Here is a 24579-nt window from a genome sequence, read left to right as displayed (position 1 = left end):
TGTTCAAAGTTGCAAAGGACAGCTAAGAGAGGAACCAGAAACCATCAGTCGCACTTACACAGCCTGACTATATATCTGTGGGCCCGCTGGCCGTTCTTTATGACTTTACATTTCATACGTGTATTATAGATGGCAGAAACTACATCCAGTTCACACAGTGGGGCGGGAGGAAGACCTATGTCAGTTTCTCATGGGGTTCTCAGAAGATGGTCACCACTTTCAAATGCTGGGCCCCTCGAGCCCACGGAAGGACGACTGCCTTACGTAAACAGACAATACAGTGAAACAAGAAAGGCCGGGCAAAACTTGAGCCACGTGGTCACCACACCACAGCCAACACTCTGGGATCTCCTCGGGGTATAACTCCCCAACAAGGGATGCCCTCTGACACAGGTTGAGTCCCAGCCTGGTAAGTAAAGTCTTCCAAGGCAGGGTCTTGTTACCCTCCAGCCCCTGAACAGTTTATATGATCATAGCGGTTAGGGAAACTGCACAGGTGACTCTGCCAGGCTCTTGTAGAACCTTACAAGGAGACATCCCATAATCTCTTATAATTGGAAAGGGCCTGGTGGTCATACCAACCTGACATCTCTCTCCAAGCACAGATCCTTCCCTGTGCTTCTACAGTCCCCTTTTCGGGCTTCTATTACTTGGTACTTAAATTGCTTTTGAGACAGTTTTCCACTGTGTTTTAAAAGCCAGTCCTGGCATGTCTATAAACATCAGTTCATATTCCTGGAATAAATCTTTTTTGTGTTCCGTCATACTACCCACAGGGGTACAGATGGCATGTTTTATGTGGTGGCCATTATTTACAATCCAACCCCATGGAGGCCCGTGAGATGCCACAAATGCAGCCCACACAGGAAGACAGCCCCTTGGGCAGAGACATTTGTCCCAGGAGGCCAGGAGTACCAGGAAAGGCCACACCCTGAAAGTACACGGGGTGCCTCTGCCACAGACACACATCTTCCATTCAGGGCCAGTAGGGTCTTGGGCATCCTCAGAAAGGCACACCGGGAGGCAGGCTCAGGCCAGCTGACCACTGCGGGGGGGGGGGGGGGGGGGTGACCTGTGGCTGTCGAGAGGGAAATTTACAGAAAAATACCCCCCCCCCCAACTGGCTGTTTGAATGAAAACCATCAACGAAGCAAATTTATCCCAACCCAGAGGGCTCGCCATGCATCTGCGTGTCCGGGAGCATCTCCTCACCAAACTCAGTTGTCTCCTTTGTGTTGAGCTGGACAGCCATTAGTTACAACAGATCTAACCTTGTGGGCTCCTCACTAGCCAGAGGATGACGGGAGCTGGAGGTTCTGTTGGGGGGGCTGGGGGGGGGGGGGGGGGGGAAGCAGGGAGGATGCGGGAAGAATCCCTTTGCACTGTCGAGTGCTCACAGGAAGCGCCTCTGCCTCTGTCTCACACTAAGATAGCATTTGCTGAAAATGTCAACAGATTGCTTCTTGAGTGTGAGCTGTGCAGACATCAAAAGCTTATTTTAACAGGGCATTTTCACTGAAAATCTCGCCGTTGGCTTAGGCGTTCTGAATGCCTCTGACTGTTATTATTTGGATTAGAAGTTCTCCTTGGGTTTTACTGGGTTCACATAAACCAGGAAGTAACCAGAATCGACCCCTTCGCAGAACCGGAGCTTTCAGACCATTACTGTAGTAAAATCTGCCCTTTGTGTAGGCTGCATTTTTAGCAGGCCTTCCCCCCCTCCTCCTCTATGGCCCGCCCCCTTACTCCTAGCAAGGCTTAGTTGCTATGCAGGGACTTAGTGCTCGCTCTTGGGGATCAGTTCCAGACTTCGGGTTTGATTTGAAACAAGCCAAGCAAATTTGCCTGCATGTGATTTCAGAAGGCTTTTTTTTTCCCCCTCCTGTTTTCCTATTTCTCTCACCAGGCTACTGGAGGAAGCTGAGAGGCAAGCCACTATTTGAGTCCCTGTAATGCTGGCCTGATTGTCTCAAGTATTTGGTATGATTCAGTAGGCACAGCAGAGATGACGGACCTCCGCACCGCTGCCTCGCCAGGCAGACACGGGGCTCAGGAAGCTAATTGCAAGAGGCGGATGGACGCCAGCAGCAGAGTCTTTTCCCCTTTTACTGGGGTCTTCCCCCCCCAATCCTTCCTTCCTTCCTTTTCCCTCTCCATATCACAGTGACTAGATGTGACTCAAAAAGTTAATGGTAATTGCTCTTATCTTAATTTAGAGAAGAGAGAGAGAGAGAGAGAGAGAGAGAGAGAGAGAGAGAGAGAAAAATGAGTATAATTTGCAGATCTGAGCGCAGGTCATTACAGGTGCGTTATATTAGTGTATTCATGAGCCCCTTGGGACAGGCATGCTGAGATATCCAATAACTTTCTTAATGTGTAATTACACACCATCGAACTATAATTGATTAATTGAAAAGAGAATGTAGGCAGATGTGAGGGCAAGACTTGTGCTGCTCATTAAATGAATATGTCCTTGCTTCTCTTTAATAAGTTAAGTGGAACTACTCAAAAGCAATTAAGTCAGTAGTGAAATTCATTAAATTTTAAGTAATTATTGGTATAAAATCCTGTAATAAAATCCGAGACTTTGCATAGTTCTATTTCCAAGGGACGTATGACGAGTCTCTCGTGGTAATTCTATGAGGCAGAAGGAGCAGTCCGGAGAAAACTATATCTTGGGCTTACTAACGTTCTGTATGAAAATCATGTGTGGGGTGCCCTGTGTGGACACACTGCTGCCGTCCTAGGCCAGCCATGGAAAGTGTGTCACTTCATCCCAGGAATGCAGCAACACTTCCAGAATCATTTTGTTCACTAAAAAGCTTAATTTGAATAGCTGTTTTAAAAAATGAAAGAATACTTTCTTTTTTATCTTGAGCTCTCCGTGTAGACAAGGATGACACCACTACAGGAGGACAGGCAGTGTGGCCCAACATGCCTGGTTTATGCAGTGCTGGAGACTGAGGCTTTGTGGATCCTAGGCAAGAGATCTACCAGCCGAGCCACAGTCTCTGCCTGAAATGCCTACTCTAAGATGTGACGCTTTGAATATTGCATTTGATACGTTCTCCCAAAGTAAAAACGAATATGGGGGTTGTAGACAACACGGAGAAAATTCTTTATAAGTCCTCATTCTCGTTAGGGAAACAAACCTGGGTTGCTGGGGTCGGGGAAAGGGATGGGGCCACTGTCCCCTGAACCCAGGAACCTGGCAACTAAAAAAAAAAAAAAAATGTGTCAAAAAGAAAGTCAACTCAGCCAATGCTACTTCATTGCAAACACTCCTGCTAACTCCCTAGGCCTGGGAGAGACTTAGGAGTCATAGCACATCATGGAGAAGCCATCAGGAAGCCACATCAGCATGGCTTGTTGATTCCTTCATGTGTTGGGTATTTCTTGAGCATCTACTCAAAGCCCTTAGTAAAAGGCTTTTATGTACACAAATAGTTTAGTATATATAATACACACATATATAATTTGTATGTGCATAGTTTGATCATGCAAGTTAAATTATCTTGTAACACTCAGGGGAAGACGTACTGGGGACATAGTGTAATTGGTAAGAGTGCTGGCCTAGTACACAGGACACCCTGGATCCGTTGCCCAGCAACGCATAAACATTAACAAGGACAAAGGCACCGTGGTGCACACGTGCATTCCATCACTCAACAGGTTCCAGAATCATAAGTTCAAGGTCGTCCTTGGTTACGTAGTGCACTTTAGATAAGCCTGGGACACATGGGACCTTGTCTCAAAACAAATATCCAGTTGCTTCCATCACTTGCTGGGGTTCATTCTTCTTCCGTGAGGTGTGAGCTGGCCTACTAGGACACAGAGCAATAGGACCCCACTGGCCTCTGGAGAAGCTCCTACCATTGCGGAAAGCATTGCTAAAGCTAAAATCAAGTCAGACCAAATAAGTACGCTAGCAGGCTCAGAAAGAAAAAAGCCAGGTCAGAGGGAAACCATTAGGTCTCCCTTCCTGTGTGCACGTTCTCACGCTATTACAGGCACCCTGTTGTCCTGAAGCTCACTTTAATCTTGAACATGACCTTGACCATCTGAATATGAGGAACTCAACTATTTTAAAGAGGATTCCTGGTAGGTGTGGTGGAGCACACGCCTGTAACCTCAGCATCTGAGAGGCGGGTGTAGGGGGAGGCTCCAAAGTTCAAGGCCAGCCTGGGCTACCTGAAACCCTTTTATCAAAAGGTCAAATAAAAACTAAAGAGGAGGAGCCCTGATCAAGGAAGCTGTGGTTACTTCTAAGCTTGAACAAGTTCACTCTGTGACATTTCTCTTGAATTATTTTGGATTTCTGATTCACTGTCAATCATGAAATACCTAATTCATGTGTTTGAATGTTATCAGGAATAAAAAAAAGAGGAATAAAAAAAAGATACTAAAAACCTCAATGATTTGTTCAATTTCAAAAGGAATTTGTCAGGTTATTAGACTAATTTATGAATGTGGTAACATAAGAAATTCAAGTTGGGGGATCAACTAACAAATTCTCTTTTGTGAGCTTGGTTTTCGTTTTCTCTCTCAAAAATCATTTTATGTTAGTGCCATGTCCTACGTTGTAAATCATGTCTTCATCTAGAGCCGTCTTGTATACTACCAGATGTAAGAACACACTAACCCCATGCAAGCAAAGTGGTGTCTCTTGAGTCTTTTGCCATTTAAAAAAAAAACAAACAATTTTATTTGCAGAGGGGATGTGCACTTGGCCCAGCACACATGCGGAGATCAGAAGACCACGTGTGGGGAGTTGCCTTTCTCCTACCAGTGTGTGTCCCAGAAATCTAGCACAGGGCATCCAGCTTGGCATCGGGTGCCTTTGCCAGCCACGCCATCTTGATGCCCATTCCCTGCCATTTTTCTTGCTGTGTTTAAGAATAAATTCTAAAGGGCTTGTGAATTCTATTCATTATTTCACTCTTTCTCTCAGAAGTTGAGTTTAAAGAGGGGTTGTTCCTTTTACTGAACACGCGCCATATGCAAACACTTTATTATCTTAGCTAATGTTTACAGCAACCCTAAATGGCCAGTACAGTTAGCATGCCTTGACAGGTGTAGAAATGGACCGTCCCAATGCTCCAAAGCCAACAAGTCCCATGGCCAGCGTGAAGTCTGAGCCACCAGGGTGTGTATGCTGGACTCCTGAAGGCAGTTTTCAGAGGGGTGGGATGGCTGCGGCCTTGGGGATGAAGTCACTCAAGGTTGGGACCTTTTCTTTCTAGTTTATATTTGTACAGTTTAAATCACAAAGACTCCAGACTTTCCCTAGATCAGAAATAGTCTTAAACTTCAGTTTCCTCCTTTTATTATTTTATCATATTTTCCTCACTAGACACAACTAGTGACTCAATAAGGCTGATGTTCAAAATTTTAAGCTAATAGCCGGGCACGGTGTCACACACCTATAATCCCAGCACTCAGGGAAGGTAGAAGCAGGTGGATTTCTGTGAGTTCGAGACCAGCCTGGTCTACAAAGCAAGTCCAGGACAGCCAAGGTTATACAGAGAAACTGTCTCAAAAAACAAAAACAAAAAAAAGTTAAGCTTATGAAACAATTGGCCCAAGAAAGTTGTCTGCATATGCTAAGGTAGTCAGAAGAACTTGACGGCTGAGATTTTTGGACAGTCATTTGCAGGGTCTCTTTCTCACCTTCCATCTGTAAGAAGTCTTTGTTTCCATTGCAGTATGCCTGGACTGTTTTGCCCACCTTCTAGAAGTTTCCCCATTTGCCTTTCAATCTGGGGAAGCATTCTTTCATAAGAATAATTCCTGGCTCAGATACCTAATACAGACCCTGCCACCTAAAAGACAAATGTAACACTGGCTGCTTTGCTCTCAATCTTCTGAAAATGCACTATCAAGGAAATTCTGTTCTCACTTACAGAAGGGTACCAGCCCAGGCAGCCCCCACCTGCTCCCCCTCCCACATGCATGATGTGCCTGCTCTCACCAATGCTTTACATCCTCTCAGGCATGCTTGTGCCTTGCCACCCACCCTCTAAGGAGCGGCTCAGGTTTCATCTGTTCTGGGGAACCTACCTTTTCTTAATAAGTCCAACCCATTGTTTCTAATTAGGTGACCCTTTACTTCATGGTGTGTGTGTGGTGTGTCCCCAAAGCACCCTGAAAATTTACAACACACTTGAATATATTCAAATATAGTTTAAATTTATAGTTTGATCTATACCCACTACACTGGGGCAGCAGTAGGCTGCCAATAATGTATCCAATAAATACATTTCATTGAAAGACAAACATCTTCAAATTCTCTCTTTCTCTTACACACACACACACACACACACACTTATTCTTTTATTAATTCCACTTCTGAGATATGTCCATAACATTAAATATACATATTTTTAAGGTCGTGAAATCTTCATAGACACTGAATTGCATAATAGGTCCTATTTCCATGCTGTATGTACAAAAGAATAAATTAGAGACATAAGAAACTATTCAGACAAAATAAACCAGGGAGACCATATCCCTGGAGAGAAGGTATTTTTGGTTTGAATTATCAAGACTGACTGTCTCCATTGATGCAGCTCAATTTTCAACTTGGCTGATTAGATGACAGTCAGACACTGCTTAAAAATCAAAATGCATGAAGGCTAAAGAAAAAAGTGAAGATAAAAATTTCATTACAACTTGATTTTTCCATGTTATTTATTTTTATGTATTCATATGTAAACATTAAATTACTTGAGAAAAATGCTAGATAACTGTTTGATATGAGTTGAATGCCATAGGCTCAGAAACACTTGAATAACGTCTTCATTTGCTTTCATGTTTCTTTATGTACATATCCACATTTCTGCCCAGGATGCATAATTTTGCCTTCATATTTTATGTTTTATATATCTATGCACTGGTATTGCTCATTTTCAAATTTGAAGCCACCTGGCAAATACACAAATATTTCTCTAATCCAAAAGTGGTATTTACGTCACTGGTGTGCCTTTTACGTTTATCAAACCATGTTAGAATCAAATTTAGATTTGAATTTTCCTTTCAAATGAGCCCACACCATGAGATGTGGGTACCAAAAATGTCAGAGAGCTTTATCCAACTTTATCCGCAATATAATATGGCACAAAATGTAGTCATAACATTCAGATGCAGGAAACACACCTGTGGACTTTGTCTCTTATGTAAGTTCGGAACATCTCTAAAGAATGCTGTCCGGGATAGTGGGGGTGGGGCATCTTAATTTACAAAATATCACACCCTCTACGCTATTCTGAAAGGCACGGAAGAAAAGAACACCGCTACTTTTCTAAAGCATCTTCATGGAATATTAACGAATGCACAACTTTCTGGATAATTAAGGCAAAAAGTACTGTTTATTATTTTAAAGCCAGCTTAACTGGGGTCTGTTTTAACTAGTTCGACATTTTGTTTCTTGCAAAGCTTTCTACAGATCGCGTTGTGGTCAAGTTTATCGCAGTAATGTGCCGGGCCAGGGTAATCCGGGGCTACCCCGCCCCACCCCGCCCCACCCCGCCAACTCCACCTCAGCAGATACAATCCGGAACTAACTGTTGGGCATCTCATTTTTCTCAGGACTAGACCCAGGGATGTGGGCTAGCGCAGGCGCTCACTTAACAAATAACCCCTGAGCAGCCGTTTCACAGTTCACCGAGTCTCTATTACCACGGGCTGTTAAGACGCCATTATTTTAATACCTCAAGGGAGAAAGCACTGCCAGTTAAACAACGACAGGTCATCAATTGTAATATGGGACTCCCATTTTTGAGTTGTTAAAACAGAGAGGGGGGGGGGAGGGAGAGGGAGAGGGAGAGGGAGGGAGAGAGAGAGAGAGGGAGGGAGGGAGGGAGAGAGAGAGAGAGAGAGAGAGGAGAGAGGAGAGAGAGAGAGAGAGTGTTTGCGTGCGTGGGGGGGGGGGGGGTGGCGGAGTGGGCCTAGAATTTAAAAAAAAAAAAAAAGCATGAGGCAAGCACAGTCCCGGATGTCCTGAGATGAACAAGACAGACAACAGACAACTCTGCTGCCTCACCGAGTTCTCAGCCAGGAGAGCCCATGAAAAACGGAGGAAAATGTCCTCTATAAATGGCTCCATTCCTGAACACACTTAACCATGCAACGGGAAATACGGGCTGCATGGAGGGCAGACAAGAGGGCTCTCCACAACCCATGATGCTTCCGGCCACAACAGCAGGACGTGAAACAAACAAACAAATCCACTGCCAAATGCAATGGACCGACATTATTTTGATGGCTCTTGCTTTCCTGAATCGGCTTGTCTGCAGCTTAGCCATCTATCTTCCTCCTTCCTGGTCAACTGGCTCTCACCGCCCTACATCCCTGACTTCAATTTCTTGTCTCTTTATTACTCACATACCATTTTTTCAACTCTGGTATATATGCTTTTTTTCTATTTTCCTACAATAGGCTCTCATTAGCTTTTTCTTCTAGGTAGAGACCAAGTACATGGCAAAAAATGTGATTGGTTGAGTTCTGGCTGTTATTTGTGCACTTTTATACTGATAAATGGACATCCTGTTTGATTTCCTTAGTTTATTTCATAGTTGTTTTATAGTTTCCTATAAAATGTTAGAGGCAAATTCGCTCTGTTACTTTAGGTAATTGATGCAGTCTAGCAATTAAAATCATAGTAGTTGGCCAGGCAGTGGTGGCGCACACCTTTAATCTCAGCATTTGGGAGCCAAAGGCAGGTGGATCTTTGAGTTTAAGGCCAGCATGGTCTATAGGGTGAGTTCTAGGACAGCCAGGATTACATAGAGAAACCCTGTCGCCACAAAAACCACCTCTGACAAAAAATAATGGTAGTTAAAGCCTAAACTGGCCTTAGTGGGCTGAAGAGATGGTTCCAGGGTGAAGGGCACACACAATGATCTTGCAGAAGGCCCAAGTTTTGGTTGCTAGCACCCATATCTGCTGGTAACTCCAGCTCCAGGGCATCAGACCCTCTCATCTGGACTCTTAGGGTACCTGCACCAATTTGCACATACATATACACACATAATTAAAAATTAATAAAACCATTGACCTTAGTGATAAAAAAAGGTAAAACGCTCTTCAAAAGGAGACTTAGAACTTTATGTATATTAAATTCTCATATTTTCAAATTTTATGCCATATACATGTATATGTTTACAGATATTCTGTTAGTGTCCCAAGTCTACATAATTCATATATGCTTCAGATCTTTTCATGCAGCTGCCTTGAAACTAGAAGGGCAAAGGTTTCCCCCAAGCTTCAGAAGATGAGAGATCCCTCCAGGGCCTCGGATAAAATCAAAGCACCCACATCCCCCAAAGCCTCTGGATGTGAGCAGGAGCTGGCAGCTGAGGCCCATCCCCACGTGGCTTCTTCTCCAAATACAAAGAACTAAAAAGAGACTTAAGATTTGGTTTGTACAGGTGGGAGGAGAGAGGAGATGGTCTAGTGTGGTCTGGGGGATGTTTGTGCAGGAGGGAAAACAGTCCTGAACCACAAGACCACAGCAGCAAGAGGAGCCCAAAGACCTTTTGACAAAGTCAGAGAACAAAACGGAGGCCACCACTCAGAAGACAGCAGAGGAATGGACAGAAGACACAGGAGAGCCTGACTCTACACCCCCCAGTCTGTAGAATCAAGATGGTCTGGCCAAAGAGCGCAAATGGACCACCTTTATCAGACCTATACCTTGCTGAGTTTAAGACCATTGCATAATTTCCAGAAGGTCTTCTGTTTGTCTGAAAGCCAGTTCAGAATCCTATGGAAACACAGATGTAAGTTCAAGACTAGAGGGATCTAGAAGATGCGTAGAAAGATGGTGAGATAGGGCAGCTTTCTCTGGACAGCAATCAATCAGGGCCTGGCATTTCTTGGGCCATTCTACTTTTCAGCACTGTTGCGGTAGGAAACTGGTACACAGTATGCTACGCATCATATATGTGGGATGATGTCTTATTTGCTTCAGTAGGAATATCTTACGGATCAACTTTTGGTGCTTGTGTAGCTCAGCTGTAACATTAAAGCAACAATCTGTACATTCGAATCCAGTGGATGTCACACATGTGGCTTCGGTTAGAACAACAGTATCAGGGAGAAGGATTTTCGTCACTTGCAACTATTTTGAAAAGCTGATCAGGCTCCAAGTGAAATGTAGCAGTTGCTATCCCATTTTAACGGTTCTTATTGTGAGTTCATGATAAGGAGGTTCTAGCAACGGCATGACAAATCCAATACACGGCTGTGACAACAGAATGACCCTTCATTGCTGCCGTGGTGCTGGCAGGTATTGGTGCGCTAGGTTGCAGTGAAAGTTGATCTTATTTTAAAACAAATACATGTAGAACTAGAGGCCTGATAGCAAAGATTCAAGCCATTCTTGGCACTGGGGTGTATATCTTTAGGACTTTAAAAAACATGGCTTCCCTGCCCAAGGTATACAAGGTTGTACCAGCAGGGAGGAAACAGCACAGCACACAAGCAAAGCATCATTTGTCTTATGTGTGAATAGCTTCAAAGCTTCCAGCTCCTGTCTTAATTAGCATCAATGCAGTATTCCCAACCAGGGAAGATGCACACTAAAAGCTTTACCAAAAACAAATAAACAAAACCTCCTCATTGAAGAAGAAAGCTCATATGCTCCATAATACTCCAGGAGAAAGACCTAATTAAAAATGGGCTAGGGAATCTAAACAGAGACTTCTGAATAAAAGAAATAAAAATGGCTAAGAAATACCTCAAGAAGTGCTCATCGTCCCTAGCAACTAGGGAAACACAAACCAATTTCAAGATTTCGTCTCACCCCTGTCAGAATGGCTAAGATCAACAAAATAGCTGACAATAGGTGCTGGCAAAGGTTGTGGAGAAAGAGAAAAACATTCGTTCACTGTCTGTGAGAATGCAAATTGACACAGCCACTCTGGAAATCTGTATGGGGAATGCATAGACTACACAGCGAAACCACTCCTTTGCACGTGCCCAACGGACTCAACATCCTATTCCAGAGACACTTGGCCAGAAGCATTCACTGTCACTGAGTCACAATAGGCAAGAAATGAAAACAATCTAACTGTCCTTTGACAGATGAACAGATATTAAAAAGACAACGCATGTACCCAATGGAATACTAGTCAGCTATGAAGAAAACTGAAATTTGCAGGTAAGTGGGTGAACCTAGGAAAGATTATACTGAGTGAGGTAGCCAGACCCCAAAAGACAAACATCCCATGTTCTCACTCATCTGCGGTTCCTAGCTTCAAAAAGTCTCAGTGAGTGTACATTACGGGGTAACCATAGAAACCAGAAAAGCATAGAGGGACCACAGGCAGGGTGAGGTGTGTGTGAGAGAGGGGAATAGCAGGATACAGGTAATGAAACATGGAAAATGGAAAAAGAGGAGGCCCCCAACTGAGGAGGAGGGAGGGAAGTGAACATAGGAAAAGGAGGGCTAAGGTACAAATAACACCAGTGCTGTCTGATAAGGTCTCATGGACTCATATTAGCTTATATTTACTTAAAATTATACACAGTGAGGGTATGCATGTATGCACACACACACACACACACGAAGGAAGTTAAGCCACTTGAGTTGACAATGGTCTCTACAAGAACTATAGACTAACTATAAACTTCATGTACCAGGTACAAGAAACTTCCTTCTGAATAGTTGGTCAGGGTGGTCCAGGTGACTCCCAGAATAATATAGACTATCAATGTAGCTTCTAGCTGCCTCTAAGGCTTGAGGATAGGCCCCTGTTGCTGAAAATATGGCACACTTAGTACACTAAATGATTGAAGCTAGGTCTCATCCAAAAGTCCCTTTCCTGTGGTCTAGCATTCATGGTTCTGGAAAACATTGTGTAAGCTGTGAAGGGAGGGAAGCAATTCGTAGTCCAGCCAGCTGCGACACCTATGACAGTGACCAGCCTGGCCAGATAGATATAAAGGTGCAGTAAGTGGCACTCACATGTTGGTGAAAACCAACAGCCCCACTCAATAGGAGGGGAGCCATACCTTAGAAAAAAAATCTCCCTCCACTTTGCCAGATCAGCAGAGTCCCTACTAAATACTTAGCTGTGTTCTAACTCTCATCCATATGCCCACAGACAAGTGGAGCTACCACCTTTCATCACAGAAGCAAATGAAGACCATGACAGGAAACCACAACTAGACACAACGCAGAGATCAGCGGGTAGTGAGGGGCCCAGCTGCAAGGGACGCATTGACATCAAAGCCCCTACATTCAGGGCTCGGGAATCATTGAGGAAGAGGAGGCAGGAGGTTGTAAGAGCCAAAATAGCAAGAAGCTCTTGGTGAAACAGTCTCTCCTAGAAATGGCTGCACCAACAAGATCGGCACAATGGTTATGGCCGTGGGCATTCTACTGAGGAACGGGAAGTTTCTGCAGTGTCCCACCCCTAGACAAGGAACCACAGGGAACTAATGACTGCTGGGGGGTGAATTAGCTTCTCCTGGGGATAAGCTCCCTGATTGGCTGTCCAATGTAGAGTAACAGTGGTCAGCTCTGAAACCATATACATACACACAACAAAGAGAGACATAGCAGGCTGTGTGTGTGTGTGTGTGTGTGTGTGTGTGTGTGTGTGTTTATAACTATAGTAATCAAAGAAAAAGACGTTATTAGCTTGAGAGGAGCATGGAAGAGATTGTAGGGGATACATGGGAAGGGCTAGAGAGAGAAATGAGAAGGGGAAAGCAATGTAATTCTATTTCAATTAATAACAATATTACTAATTAATTAATAATAATATATCAAGGGAAAGGGGGCAAGTACGCAAGATTAGTCTCTAGTTGGTGAGTGGTTGAGCTGGGATAAAGCACATGGGGTACATGAATGACTCATATGGTTTTGAACATTGGAAATTTCCCATAGTAAATTTTAATCTATAGAAACACTAGGAATTCCCATGAGGTAGAACTATTAATACCCCATAAGTGTGGTCAGGTAAGAGGACTCCTTAACAGACCTACCTATCGGCCATCTCCTTGGTCTTCAGGCCCTGCACACTTGGCTAACTGAGATGTGACACACTGTACAGGATACAGGGCCTGCACTTGCCTACCATCCTGCCTCCCTTCTGCTCACTACACCTGCTCTCTTACACACTGATTCCTATAATCAACATCCATCACGGCATCAAAAGCATCTCCCATTCAGTGCACAAGAATCTCATCCTCTTTCACACACCGGAACTTTCCTAGCACTCTTTCAGGACATGGCTTACTTACTATACAGTGACAACAACCATGACAATAAGAAGAATCACAATTGCACGGCAAATCTGTACCGACAACAAGGACACTAGTTACACCATTGTGTCTAGTCTTTACAATCTCCTCTGAGGCTTTGTGGATGAAGATTATAAACCCGGAGAAGCCCAAGAGATAAACCCTGGGTCTACTGTGTGTCATAATTATTTTACACCTTTAGATCTATGGGGCAAACTTGGCTTTTTTACCCAAGAGTCCACATACTTAATGGCTGCCATGCTGGGTAGGTCTGGGTGTCCTAATGAACAGTGCACTCTAGGCACGGACAGTAACCTTTTCCTATCCCATGTCTCTATCTGCTAATCTAGTGTGATGCACGGAAGATGCTTGTGAGCTGAACACTGTTCAGACACAGGCATTTCTGAAGCCAGAGAACGACCTGTACACCTTCTAACCCACCTGCCTGCCTCCACAAGGAACCAAGATAGAACAGTCAGCTCAGCTCCTCTCCCCATCATCTCTGTTCATGAGGCCACAACACCAGAATAGTTTTCATCTTTTCCCTTCGCTGGCATTGTAAGTGACCAGAAAGAATTCTTTCCCATGCTATTTTTATTTTGCCTCCCAGCTGTGGGTTCCCTCCCTCTCCTTCACAACCCTCACCCTACCAGCCAGAGGGAGTAGCCACAGAGATTCAGACTCCGGGTGATGATTCCGGAAGTTGACGTCAAGCTGAACAAGCTGAATGAGCTGACTTTGCCCTGCACTTCCTCCTCTTCTGTCCCTCTCAGGGCTTCCTACACTTGTTAGATTTCTAACCAGGAATCTCAGCTCTGGGGATGCAGAAAATACCTGAGGCTTACTGGCCAACCAGCCCGGCCTAAATCAGTGAGCCTGGGGTTACAGGGAGAAATCTCGTCTCAAGACAAACAAACACACAAGCACACACACACCAAAATGGACACAGACATACAGACACACACCAAGATAGACAAACACACACACAGACAGACACATACACACACAAGATAGACACACAGCAAGATGGACACAGACACACGTACCAAGATGGACCCAGGCACATAGACACAAACCAAGATGGACCAGACATACACAAACATACAGACACACATACCAAGATGGACACAGGCACACAGACACACACCAAGGTCGACAGAGCCACACACACACACCAAGATGGACACACACACACCCAGGCATGTCAACTCCCTTGTCTCTTCACTTTCTCCTGTTCTCCAAACCTTTCAACAACTTGTTCTATTGGTAGGTCCTCTCCTTCCGAGGCCCAATTGCACGTTCTATTTGTACAAGATTTTTTGCCCAGCCAAATCATGAGAACTAACAAGGAACTGGCTAATGAGAAAATATGAACTCAAAATACCCCTAAGGATTTTCTCTCAACTGTAGCTCCTACAGTCAGTCTCACCAGCTGAATGAGCATCTTATTAGGGGAGGTGAGAAGGCTTGCAGTCCCGAGCTTGTTTCTCCAGGGAGAAACTTAATGATCATAAAGGGGCTGACAATGGAGTTGGAATTTGGGGCAAATGCTGGACACCATGGCTGGCTCTAACTGTTCTCCTCCTTGGCTCTTGAATGCTATGTTGCCATTAGTGTTAAGATGACACCAATCCCCTATACTTTCTTTTACTCAAAGTTGTCTTTTTTTGGTCATAGTTTGATTATGTAGCTAAATCCCCTTTTACACACACACACACACACACACACACACACACACACACACACACACATACACATCTGCCTGTGGAGAGCTAGGTGGCCACACTGAACTGTGCCCATTACAGAGGACTTGTTTATCTAATCATCGGTCTTTATAGCCTTGCATTTCCAAAATTAATTTAAAAACCACAAGGAAACCACTATGTTACCACCAACAAAAGAACCTTGGCCACCAAGCGAAATATCTAGTGCGTATAGTACATTAGTGTGAAGGCACACGTCACAGTTTGGAATGTAAACAGAAAAGTCAATACCATACGGGAACTGTACCGTTGCGTTCTTTGTTGGTGTCTTCTGACTACACGCACTTTTGCACTCCAGGCATTGATTTTGCTTTGCTTTTGTGTAAGTTACTCAATATCCCTGCCTCTTCCAAGAAGCATGGGCCAGAGGAGAGGCACAGAGACAGACAACCGGCCATCAATAACGCAGAGCCAATGTCCTGTCTACGTGGCCTAGGCCCCTTTTCTGTCAGCTCCTGTGGCCCAGGGGGCAAGCCTTCCAGCTGTGCACTCCTGACCACCTGGGAACTCCAAAGCCCTCTCTGCTCTCAGCACTTTCCTCACAGTATTCCAGCTGGCTGCTTCTGGGGCTGCAGCTAGCCATGGAAGATGCCAGAACCAGCCTTAAACTAAAAAGGCACTTTGGAGTAAACTGTTCAATCCTCCCTATGAGAGTCTTTAAAACTCTGCTTAAAGCTGTAGTAAGGAAACTTCAAGGAACTCCTATTTCTCCTTACGAATGAACAATTCTTTTGGGGGGAAAAAAAGCAGAACTGGTCAGGCCTTCTCAACAGCGAAACACACTGCTTTTCTTGCATCTGGCAAAATCGTTTTTAAAAAATGTTCTTCTTAGAGAAATAGGGCTACTTGTGTTTCAGTCTTTTTCCTTTTTTAGAATCACAGGAAAGTATGCGGAAAAAGTAAAGCATTTCTAACAGTATCTGCAATGAAGATTGCCCCAAACCTCTCAAAAGTACTGGCAAGACAGTACTGCTGTAAGCCAGGCAATGAAACACATTTATTTCCTCTAAAGGTATCTGGAAACGATGTTCACATTTTTTTTTAAGAAATGGTTTTCTTCAGAATACTCTCAAGTTCATTAACTTTTCCAATACACAGGGGAAGTTAATTATGGTATATTGATCTTCATAATCTCCCTAAAGAGAAGTAAGCCACTCCTGAAAGCATTCTGCCAGCAAAGCATCATAAATGCTCTCCTCCTCTAACCCCGAGGCCTGGATGACCACAGCTACCAAGAAAGCATTAAACACAGAGTGAAAATGTCCTGCGGAATATGTAATGCTATAGCAGACCTGGACAGTTAAGAGCCCTCAAGTACAACATCAGGGAGGTCACATTTTCATAGGAATAGATGTGTTTATGAGCAGCGAGTCTGCCTGCAGGTTAGTCGGTCAAGGGCACTGCACACACAGGCTGAGTGGTGCTATTGTGATGGAGCCTGCTGTGCTGAGTGGAGGAGGTACTCCCTGTCAAAGCGCAGCTGCTGCAGCCGGCATGGGGAAGGCCTGTATTTTTCACTCTTCTCCTGCTCTCTGGCCACTTTGTTTCTAATGAACGGCTGGTGTCAGAGCCAAATCCAAAGGCTGTTACACGTGGGAATTCCTAATGCAGAGACCTAGCAAAGCTCTACACTATTTGGCCAAAAAATCCAAACAGAAATTAAGCTACCTCAAACGTAACAACCAAGCATCTTCATTTTCTCTCCCTGCTTTTCATTTAGTTGGAGCAAATGTTTTGCTTTAATGCAATTGAAAAGAAAAAGAACATTTAGGGACAACATACTAGATTCTTCATAAAGCTGCATTTTCAAAAGCAGTGTTTGACTCTCTAAATAAACGACAATTCATTCCCTGTTTACTTTAGGTAAACAGAAAATGCATTGCCGAGCACTCGCTTTCAAAAGCTAATCAAGAACGTTAGGTCCCAACAGATTCGTTTAATAGAAATATAATAGGCAACCCTGCTTGCTTTTCATCTTGTCTCGCTGTAAATGCTAAAATGAACAGCAAATTAACCTTGCGTTGGAACCGAGTTTCATCACAGCTGATGTCCCTCTCCTCTCTCGACAGTAAACATCCTCTCCCCCACCCCCACCCCATCCTGTCACTACTTTGACTCCTTCTGCAGGGGAGAGACATGGGGTTTGGCAAGACAGTGGAGGACGACTTCAATCCTAAAGGGAGTGCTGTGTGTCAGATGGGCCATCTTTCCTAACAGAAGCAAACTCAGCAACTGGTGTTGGCTACAACAGCACACACTTAGGGCGTGGGAGGAAGGGTGGGACGGTGGGGTAGGGTTTTCTCCAAGCTCCATGTATCTAAGTGTAATTTTCTCTTCACCAGCCATTCTCCAAGTGGTTGCTTATAAACTACAATAAAGCTAATAAAGAGAGGGCTATTCACGCTCTAAAACCAGATAGAGAAGATTTGCAAACAACTCGAGATCTTATCATTAATAGGCAGTGATATCAGAATTAGCACTTACAACTCTACACAGAAAAATATATATATATATTCCATTCCATAAGTTACGCAACCATGAACAAACCCTTGCAAACACTGTTTCCGCTGTGCTAAAGTAACATTCTAGACTTGTTGTAAGTATGTGTCAATTCTTACAAGTAGTTCGCAGTTACTCTTGAAGGCAAGCCTTGGAGTTTCCTTAGCATAGTGCTGCTGGGGAAAACTTTCAGCACGTCCATCTTCGTCTCTAGCCTGAAGGGAAATATAATGGCCTATTTAGGGACTTACAAATAATGGAAGGAAAAAAAAAAAAAAAAAGCTAAAAGCATAACAGCCCAGATCATTAAACAAACGGGAATCCGGTAATAACAACATTATTAAGAAGTTTTGTTTAAATACGCAGTATGCCTTTTAGATATCAAAATTTGGGATTTGTTTTTTCTTTGTGGTGTTAGTTTGAACACTTGGACTTGTTGTGGTTCAAATGACACAGAGCAAACCCGAATCAGTTGATTGATTGTGTCGCGGGTCACCGCCACCGGAGGGGTGCAGTGACACGGTTCCTTGCAAGTCAGGGTTCTATGACATACATACGTGTTTAAACTTTTTGGCATGCTTAAGCAATCTCTAGATAATGCATTTTTAAGAAATTCTAATAGCAAGGCCATAAGAAAAGCAATGATCACAGTTATATTTTGAACTGTAATATTATTAGAGTTAAGTTGATTGATTCCCCTCAATGTTTAAATAAGGATCCAAAAGGATCCGTGATCTCACAAGAACAATGATTCTTCAATTTGAAAAAATGGACTTAATTAAGAAGCTGCATTAAAAGTTACTGGTTATTTTGATCTACGCTGTCAATTAAGGAAGCTGCCGTTTCCATAGAGGCGTTAGCATTACCCATCAGCAACACCCACTGCATCCTTCTCTCCCTAATCTCCATTGGGCTCCGGTTTGGAGCTGGTGTGAGGGAGAGGTGGGCGAAGGGGGCGTGTCCGAGGCACACTCATTAATCCATTCATGGGGGACATTCTCTCCTCCTCTTAACTGTGCTCTCTCTCTCTCTCTAGCTCTGTCTCTCTCTCTCTCTCTCCCTCCCTCCCTCCCCCTTTCTCTCTCTCCTTTCTTCTTAGCACATTTTGTCCTCTATCTCCCTCTTACATTTCCTCTTAGCCCTGTGCTCGCACTCTGTCTCTGTGTCTGTCTGTCTGTCTCTGTCTCTCTCTGTCTGTCTCTGTCTCTCTCTGTCTCTGTCTCTCTCTCTCTCTCTCTCTCTCTCTCTCTCTCTCTCTCTCTCTCTCTCTCCCCCCTGGCCTCCTGAAACCCACAGCTGAGCTTGCCTCCCTCACATATGGCTTGCATATAATTATGCATATTCCATTTTGCACTGCATTAAAATGATGAGCTCTTGGCGCCCTGCCAGCTGATTTTTAAAAGCCCCAATGAAGTAGGAAAAGGGGAGAGAAACACAGGGAGAGCCGCACAGGAAGCAGCAGGTAGTTCTGTCTGCTGTCTCTTTAGATAAAATGTATGTCTGGCACCAAGGGAACAGCTGAGAACTACCTGTTGTGATGATATATGGGTCGGAGGGGGAGGGGCAGCGAGCAGAGTCAGTGACACAGCAGTGACAATGCTTACGTGCTATTTCTCTGACAGAGCGAATTCTGCCCTGACAAGTGTCACTCGGAGCTCCCCAGCTATGCTGTAGCCTATCACTTTAAGAGGACTCCGTACTCTGCATGTTTCAGAATGGCATCGCTTGTGTTTAATAAAGGTCTCTGCTACTCATCACGAGGATTCTAGGTGGAACTGAGAGATGGAAATGACACGGTCAGGAGTGGTTGGGTTATAAGGAGTCTGTGCGGAAAGAGATTTCTCTGCTTGGGTCTCATTTTTAATATATCTTTTATGAACATCTCTGGGATGTGGTGCCTTTTCATTACGCCGTTATCCCCTATAAAGCCTGAGTAAAATTAAAATGTGTTCTAGGATAGGCTGCATGTGACCGAGAAAGAAGTGAGCCTTGTGTCCTCTGGCTGAAGAGTCAACTGAACCCAGTGATGTGCCTTCACACTGCACCAGGTCTCCTCCACAGGGACAGCACAGCGTAGGGTGACGGAACTCAAGGGGATCCATTTTAAACCCTAACAGACAGAGGTAGCACTGGGGACACAGACCAAGAGTGCTGGAAGGAGGCTTTGAGATGCCAATGGGTGGCACCAGTACTAACTTCACAGCAACGTTCTAAGTCACCGTGTGAGGTACAGATCTCTTCAAGGAAAGAACCATGCTTATTTCAAGTAGCGCTGCCTCGTCCAGTGACTTTCTTCCACTGATGAAAGATAGCACCTATCCGGATAATATCTAGACCCTATCATAAACAACTTGAGAAAAATACCACCTCAAAATATGTCTCAGCTGGTGGTGGGTTTATTACAATGCTGATGGATTGTGATACATATGTTCAGAAGCACAATTTGCATATCGTTTACGAAGGCTACTATTTACATATGTATGTCTATATTCAATATATATGTATCTTGTGTATAAATATTCATAAGGTGGAATATGTTTATTATGCATGTACTACGTATACACATTCATACACACCAGATGCCTACAGATATTTTAAACATAAGCGACAAAAAATACATTCATTCCACTTACAGGCAAGGTGCTCACAATACTTGTTCTGTGTTTAAAGAACAAAAAATGTACCATTATCTGAATTTGAGCGTGCGCTGTATGGGTGTCATGCCACGCCTTATCATTAGAAGGCTTCATTAAGCAGCAACAAAAGAGAGTGGGCACCGAGAACTGGGGACACCGGGAAATAGAGAAGCCAGAAATGTGTCTCTCCATTTAGCCATTATGTTCACCTCCCAATCCTCCTTCAGACACTCAGCCTGACCAGAGTCCAAGAAATCCTATCCTCTGGGGCCACTGAGGTGGCTCAGTGGACAAGGCGACTAAGCCTGGAGACCTGAGTTCAATCCCCGGGACCCAATATGGTGGAAAGGGAGAACTGACTCCCAGGCTGTCCTCTACACAGGCACCATGGCAAGGCTCCTCCGCTCCATGTCTATGCACGCACACAAATAAATCAAGCCATGAAAAAAGAAGAAAACTCCCACTGTCTAGCCATTCCCCGCATTTCCACTTGTGGCACAGAATGGAGAACATGCAACGTCCAAGGAACCTAGACCCATCATCCTTATGTCTGTGTGCATCTGTGTGTGTGTGTGTGTGTGTGTGTGTGTGTGTGTGTGTGTGTGTGTGTACTAACACGCACCTCTCACCAAAGCAACCCCACTTGCATTATGGAGTTTTAAAATGAAATTTTAAATTATTACTAAGTGGAATTAGGTGCATTCAATTAGGCAGTAACTCTACCATGGTTGCACATTAAAACCGTCTTGGCTGGGCTGTTTTCTGTTTGCTAACAGATGGGCTCCTGACACCTACTATCTCCCTGCCCACAAATCTAATTTAATTGGTCCAGTGTAGGGTTCGGGTGTAGATTTTTTTCTGAATCCATAAAACAAAACCAAATAATAAAAAGCTCTCAGATGGCGGCACAATGTGCTAGCAGATCCAAGAACCCCAGTCTAAGGAGGGCACCCTCTGGCATTGACAGGACACTGACGCACTGTGTGCAATGCTCTGCAGCTCTGGCCCCAATGTGGTGCTTACTTTAAAGGGGTGAGAGGTCAGCGGACCAGCGCACATCAGCAAAACTTCTTGTTTGCCCATGTTTGCCTCTTGGTTTCTGATGCGCAAATAGACTCAGAGAGTTTCTGCTCCCGCTTGCTGGCCAGGGCCTTCCCTCACCTCTCCAACCAAGACCACTTCCTCCATCATGTTCTCTCTTAACTTGACTTCCGTATCCCCAACAAGGGCACAGTTTTGTGGAGGGCAGGACAGGTTGGGTCTCCCATCAGTATCTTCGACCACTATGTGGTAAAAACTCTCCAAGAATGCACTTTCTCGCTATTCCCAGGGCATCCCGGGAGCCATGTCAGCTACACTGCAAGCAGCCCCACTAATCTTACATGTAGATTCATTTTAGGACATCTTAAAATCTCACACGTTAGTCCCTGTACCTTATCCTATATATATATTGTATTTGGGGTACCAGATAATGACACAGTGGTGAGGGTACAGACAGAAGCAGCCAACTGCCCCAGCAGAACGCTGAAATTATTCCAAAACCACAGGTCAAGCAGCCAGACTTGCAGCCCATTTTGTTACTGTTACTAAATTCTCTACCAACAATGCACATCTAATTGGCTACCAGAAGTAGACTGCCCTCCTCTGGGGGGGGGGGGGGCGGGGGGCGGGGCGGCGGAGGACAGTGTCAGTATCTGGCTGTGCTCTGGAGTGACACAGTCTGAAGTGAAGGAAAGTCGAGCCACTGGATGGAGGACCAATTCATTCTATGTGTCTTATTCCCAGCAGTTTTAGTCAGACTAATGTGTGCTCGATATATGTGCCGCTAAAAGGGACCCTAAGTGGGAGACTGCTTTGCTGCGTTTTACTACAGATGTGTAGTGATAAATGTGACTGTCAGTCCAAAGCTGCATATGTGACTTACTGTTCTGAGACAGCTTCACATGTTGCTGCTTTTTCTTTCTTTTTTTTTTTTTTAACTAAAGTTAAAAAAAAAATCCTCACTAAAACTGTAAGATTTCTACACGGGCTTGTGCTTTTTGATACAAAATGGATTTAATTTGGTTTTTTAGTTTTGTGTGTGTGTGTGTGTGTGTGTGTGTGTGTGTGTGTGTGTTTGCATGCCTGTGTGTTCACATTCTCATGGTGAGTGCAGGTGACTGCAGAAGCGAGGTGCCAGAGGTGTACACCACACACACACACACACACACACACACACACACACACACACACACACACACACACTCCTGGACTTAGAAGCAGCTGCGAGTTCTCATGCACACATATATACATGCACACCTGGACTTAGAAGCAACTGTGACACCCCATCCCTCCCCCAACACACACACACACACACACACACACCCCTGGATGCTGGAAATGGAACCCTGGTTCTCTGCAAGAGCAGTGTCTCCTCCTAACTGCTGAGCCATCTCCCAGCCCTGTTTTTTTTTTTTTTTTTGTTTTCTGAAATAAGTTTTGCTGTGTAGCTCATGCTGACTTCAAACTCAAGGTCCCCCTGTCACATTCTCTCAAGAGCTGGGATTGTAGGTGTGTGTACAACCTCATGCATCTGTGGTCACGCTGCACCTAGTATTTAAGTAAATACCAGCTGACGAAACTCTGGCTAATGATATGATTTTCTACTCCAGAACCCTCTTCCTTTAACACTGCATTGACTTCTCTATGAGGCAATAACTTGTTTTATCTTGAATTTCCTATGTAACAAATTTAATTTAATTAATTGTTTTTTGTTTGTTTACTTATTTTTGGTTTTTCAAGACAGGGTTCCTCTGTGTAGCCTTGGGCTGTCCTAAACTCACTTCGTAGACCAGGCTGGCCTCGAACTCACAGTGATCTGTCTGCCTCTGCCTCCTGAGTGCTTTGATTAAAGGCGTCTGCCACAGAACTCATTTCTTTCTCTGGGAAAAAGCCTTGGTACAATGTTTATACTGAAGCAAAACCAGCCTTTCTTCCTTCTGGACAATGCCTTTAGAAAATATGAAACGTTCTAGAAACAATTCTATTTGTCTACCTCAGACAAGAGGGATGGTTCTGCCTCAATGGTTGTAGTGTAAACAGAAAGATAACAAGCATTTGGGATTATACCTCCCTGGTGAATGGGAGTCTATATGCTTCAGTGTCACTGTGATGTCATTTACTTGGAGAACAAGGAAAGGTTTTTGCCTGGAGTCAGAGCTAGGGGGCAGGGAAATATGGAGACGCTTCCAGACTCTTCCAGGGCTATAGCAGATGCAACTGTCAGCTCACACATGTGGTGTTGGTACCAGACTTGGGAACATCAAAAACAGTACATGTCAGAGCTGTGGGAGTCGGTTTAGAGATGAAGCACTACAGAAGCATAAGGGGAACATCAATTCCTATTTTATAACTTAGCTTTTGAATTAGAAGTAATAAAAGCCTCTTTTTTCCAATGCATAGTAAGCGGATGAGAACTCCATTTTGGAAAGTTTGGCTTCCATTTCTGATACCAAGTCCTTATGTATCAAGGACACTCAGGAGAATTGACGGGCATCCCAGACTGCCTCCTAGAGGCCACGAAGGCCTTTACGTGCTGCAGGGTGGACCCGCTGGGAGCTCTGCCCTTGACTGGATAACATAGGAAGGTCTCCAGAGTGGCTCCCTGCCCTCCCCCGAGCTATACAGTGGGCCAGCTCCTCCAGACTAAATCCCCAGGCGGCCTCCACTGGCTTCTTGTCCTTTACCCTCACGTTTGTGGGTAAAAATAGAATCCATCTCTCCTTCCCACTTCTGGAACATTTCTTATGCGTCATTGAGCCTCCTCGACAAAACGTCAACCTTAGGATGCCACCTGTGAGCTCATCTCCCACGTCCTAACCTGAGCCCTGGGACCACAGGATTCAGCGGGGGGTCCCCGTACGTACAATCTGCAGATCTCCAGGGTGTGTCTAGCGCCTGGCTTTACTCCAAGGGCTCCGTGGAGGGATCAAGCGAATGAATGGACTGCTGCCCTTCAGCCACGGGGCGGGACACTCGGCGTTGCGACCCAGTCCTGCTTCTCCAGAGCTCTCTCCTAGCTGAGTCCGACCTGCCTCGGATCCTGATCTCCACTGCCCTTTCCACGCGCTCCTGCCCTACACCTGTCCCTTTTCCTTAGCCAGTAGGATCTCAGCCCCACAGCAGGTGTTGCACATCGGGATGGTGAGAAACAATCCTTTTGCCCCACGTTTCTCTCTTCTATTCCCCTCTAGACAGAACGGCTACTCTTTTCTGATAAATTCTCACCCATAAACCCATTCCTGAGTCAGACTAGCCAACCAGGCACCCTCTTCCTTAGGTCCCATATCGCACCTCTTCCTGGTGTCCCAGGCTAGTCTGGGCTGCCTCACTTGAGCTTATCTTGCTTCTGACTCCTGTCTTTCCTTCCTCATAGACTTCTGACCCTTCGA

At 44.7% G+C, this 24579-nt stretch overlaps 1 protein-coding gene across 1 annotated transcript in view; it reads right to left on the bottom strand.

Annotated features, from left to right (window-relative positions):
- Sobp (sine oculis binding protein homolog) overlaps window positions 1-24579 on the bottom strand; it is a 154274-nt gene that overhangs the window by 31262 nt on the left and 98433 nt on the right. The window contains exon 5 of the mRNA XM_051164159.1: window positions 17633-17728. Within this exon, the coding sequence (XP_051020116.1) occupies window positions 17633-17728 (96 nt within the window). The remainder of the gene's footprint in view (window positions 1-17632; window positions 17729-24579) is intronic.

The sequence above is a fragment of the Acomys russatus genome, chromosome 21 (genome assembly GCF_903995435.1).
Source record: "Acomys russatus chromosome 21, mAcoRus1.1, whole genome shotgun sequence".
NCBI lineage: Eukaryota > Metazoa > Chordata > Mammalia > Rodentia > Muridae > Acomys > Acomys russatus.
The sequence above is the reverse complement of the archived record's forward strand: the minus strand, read 5'-3'. Positions and strand labels throughout refer to the sequence as shown.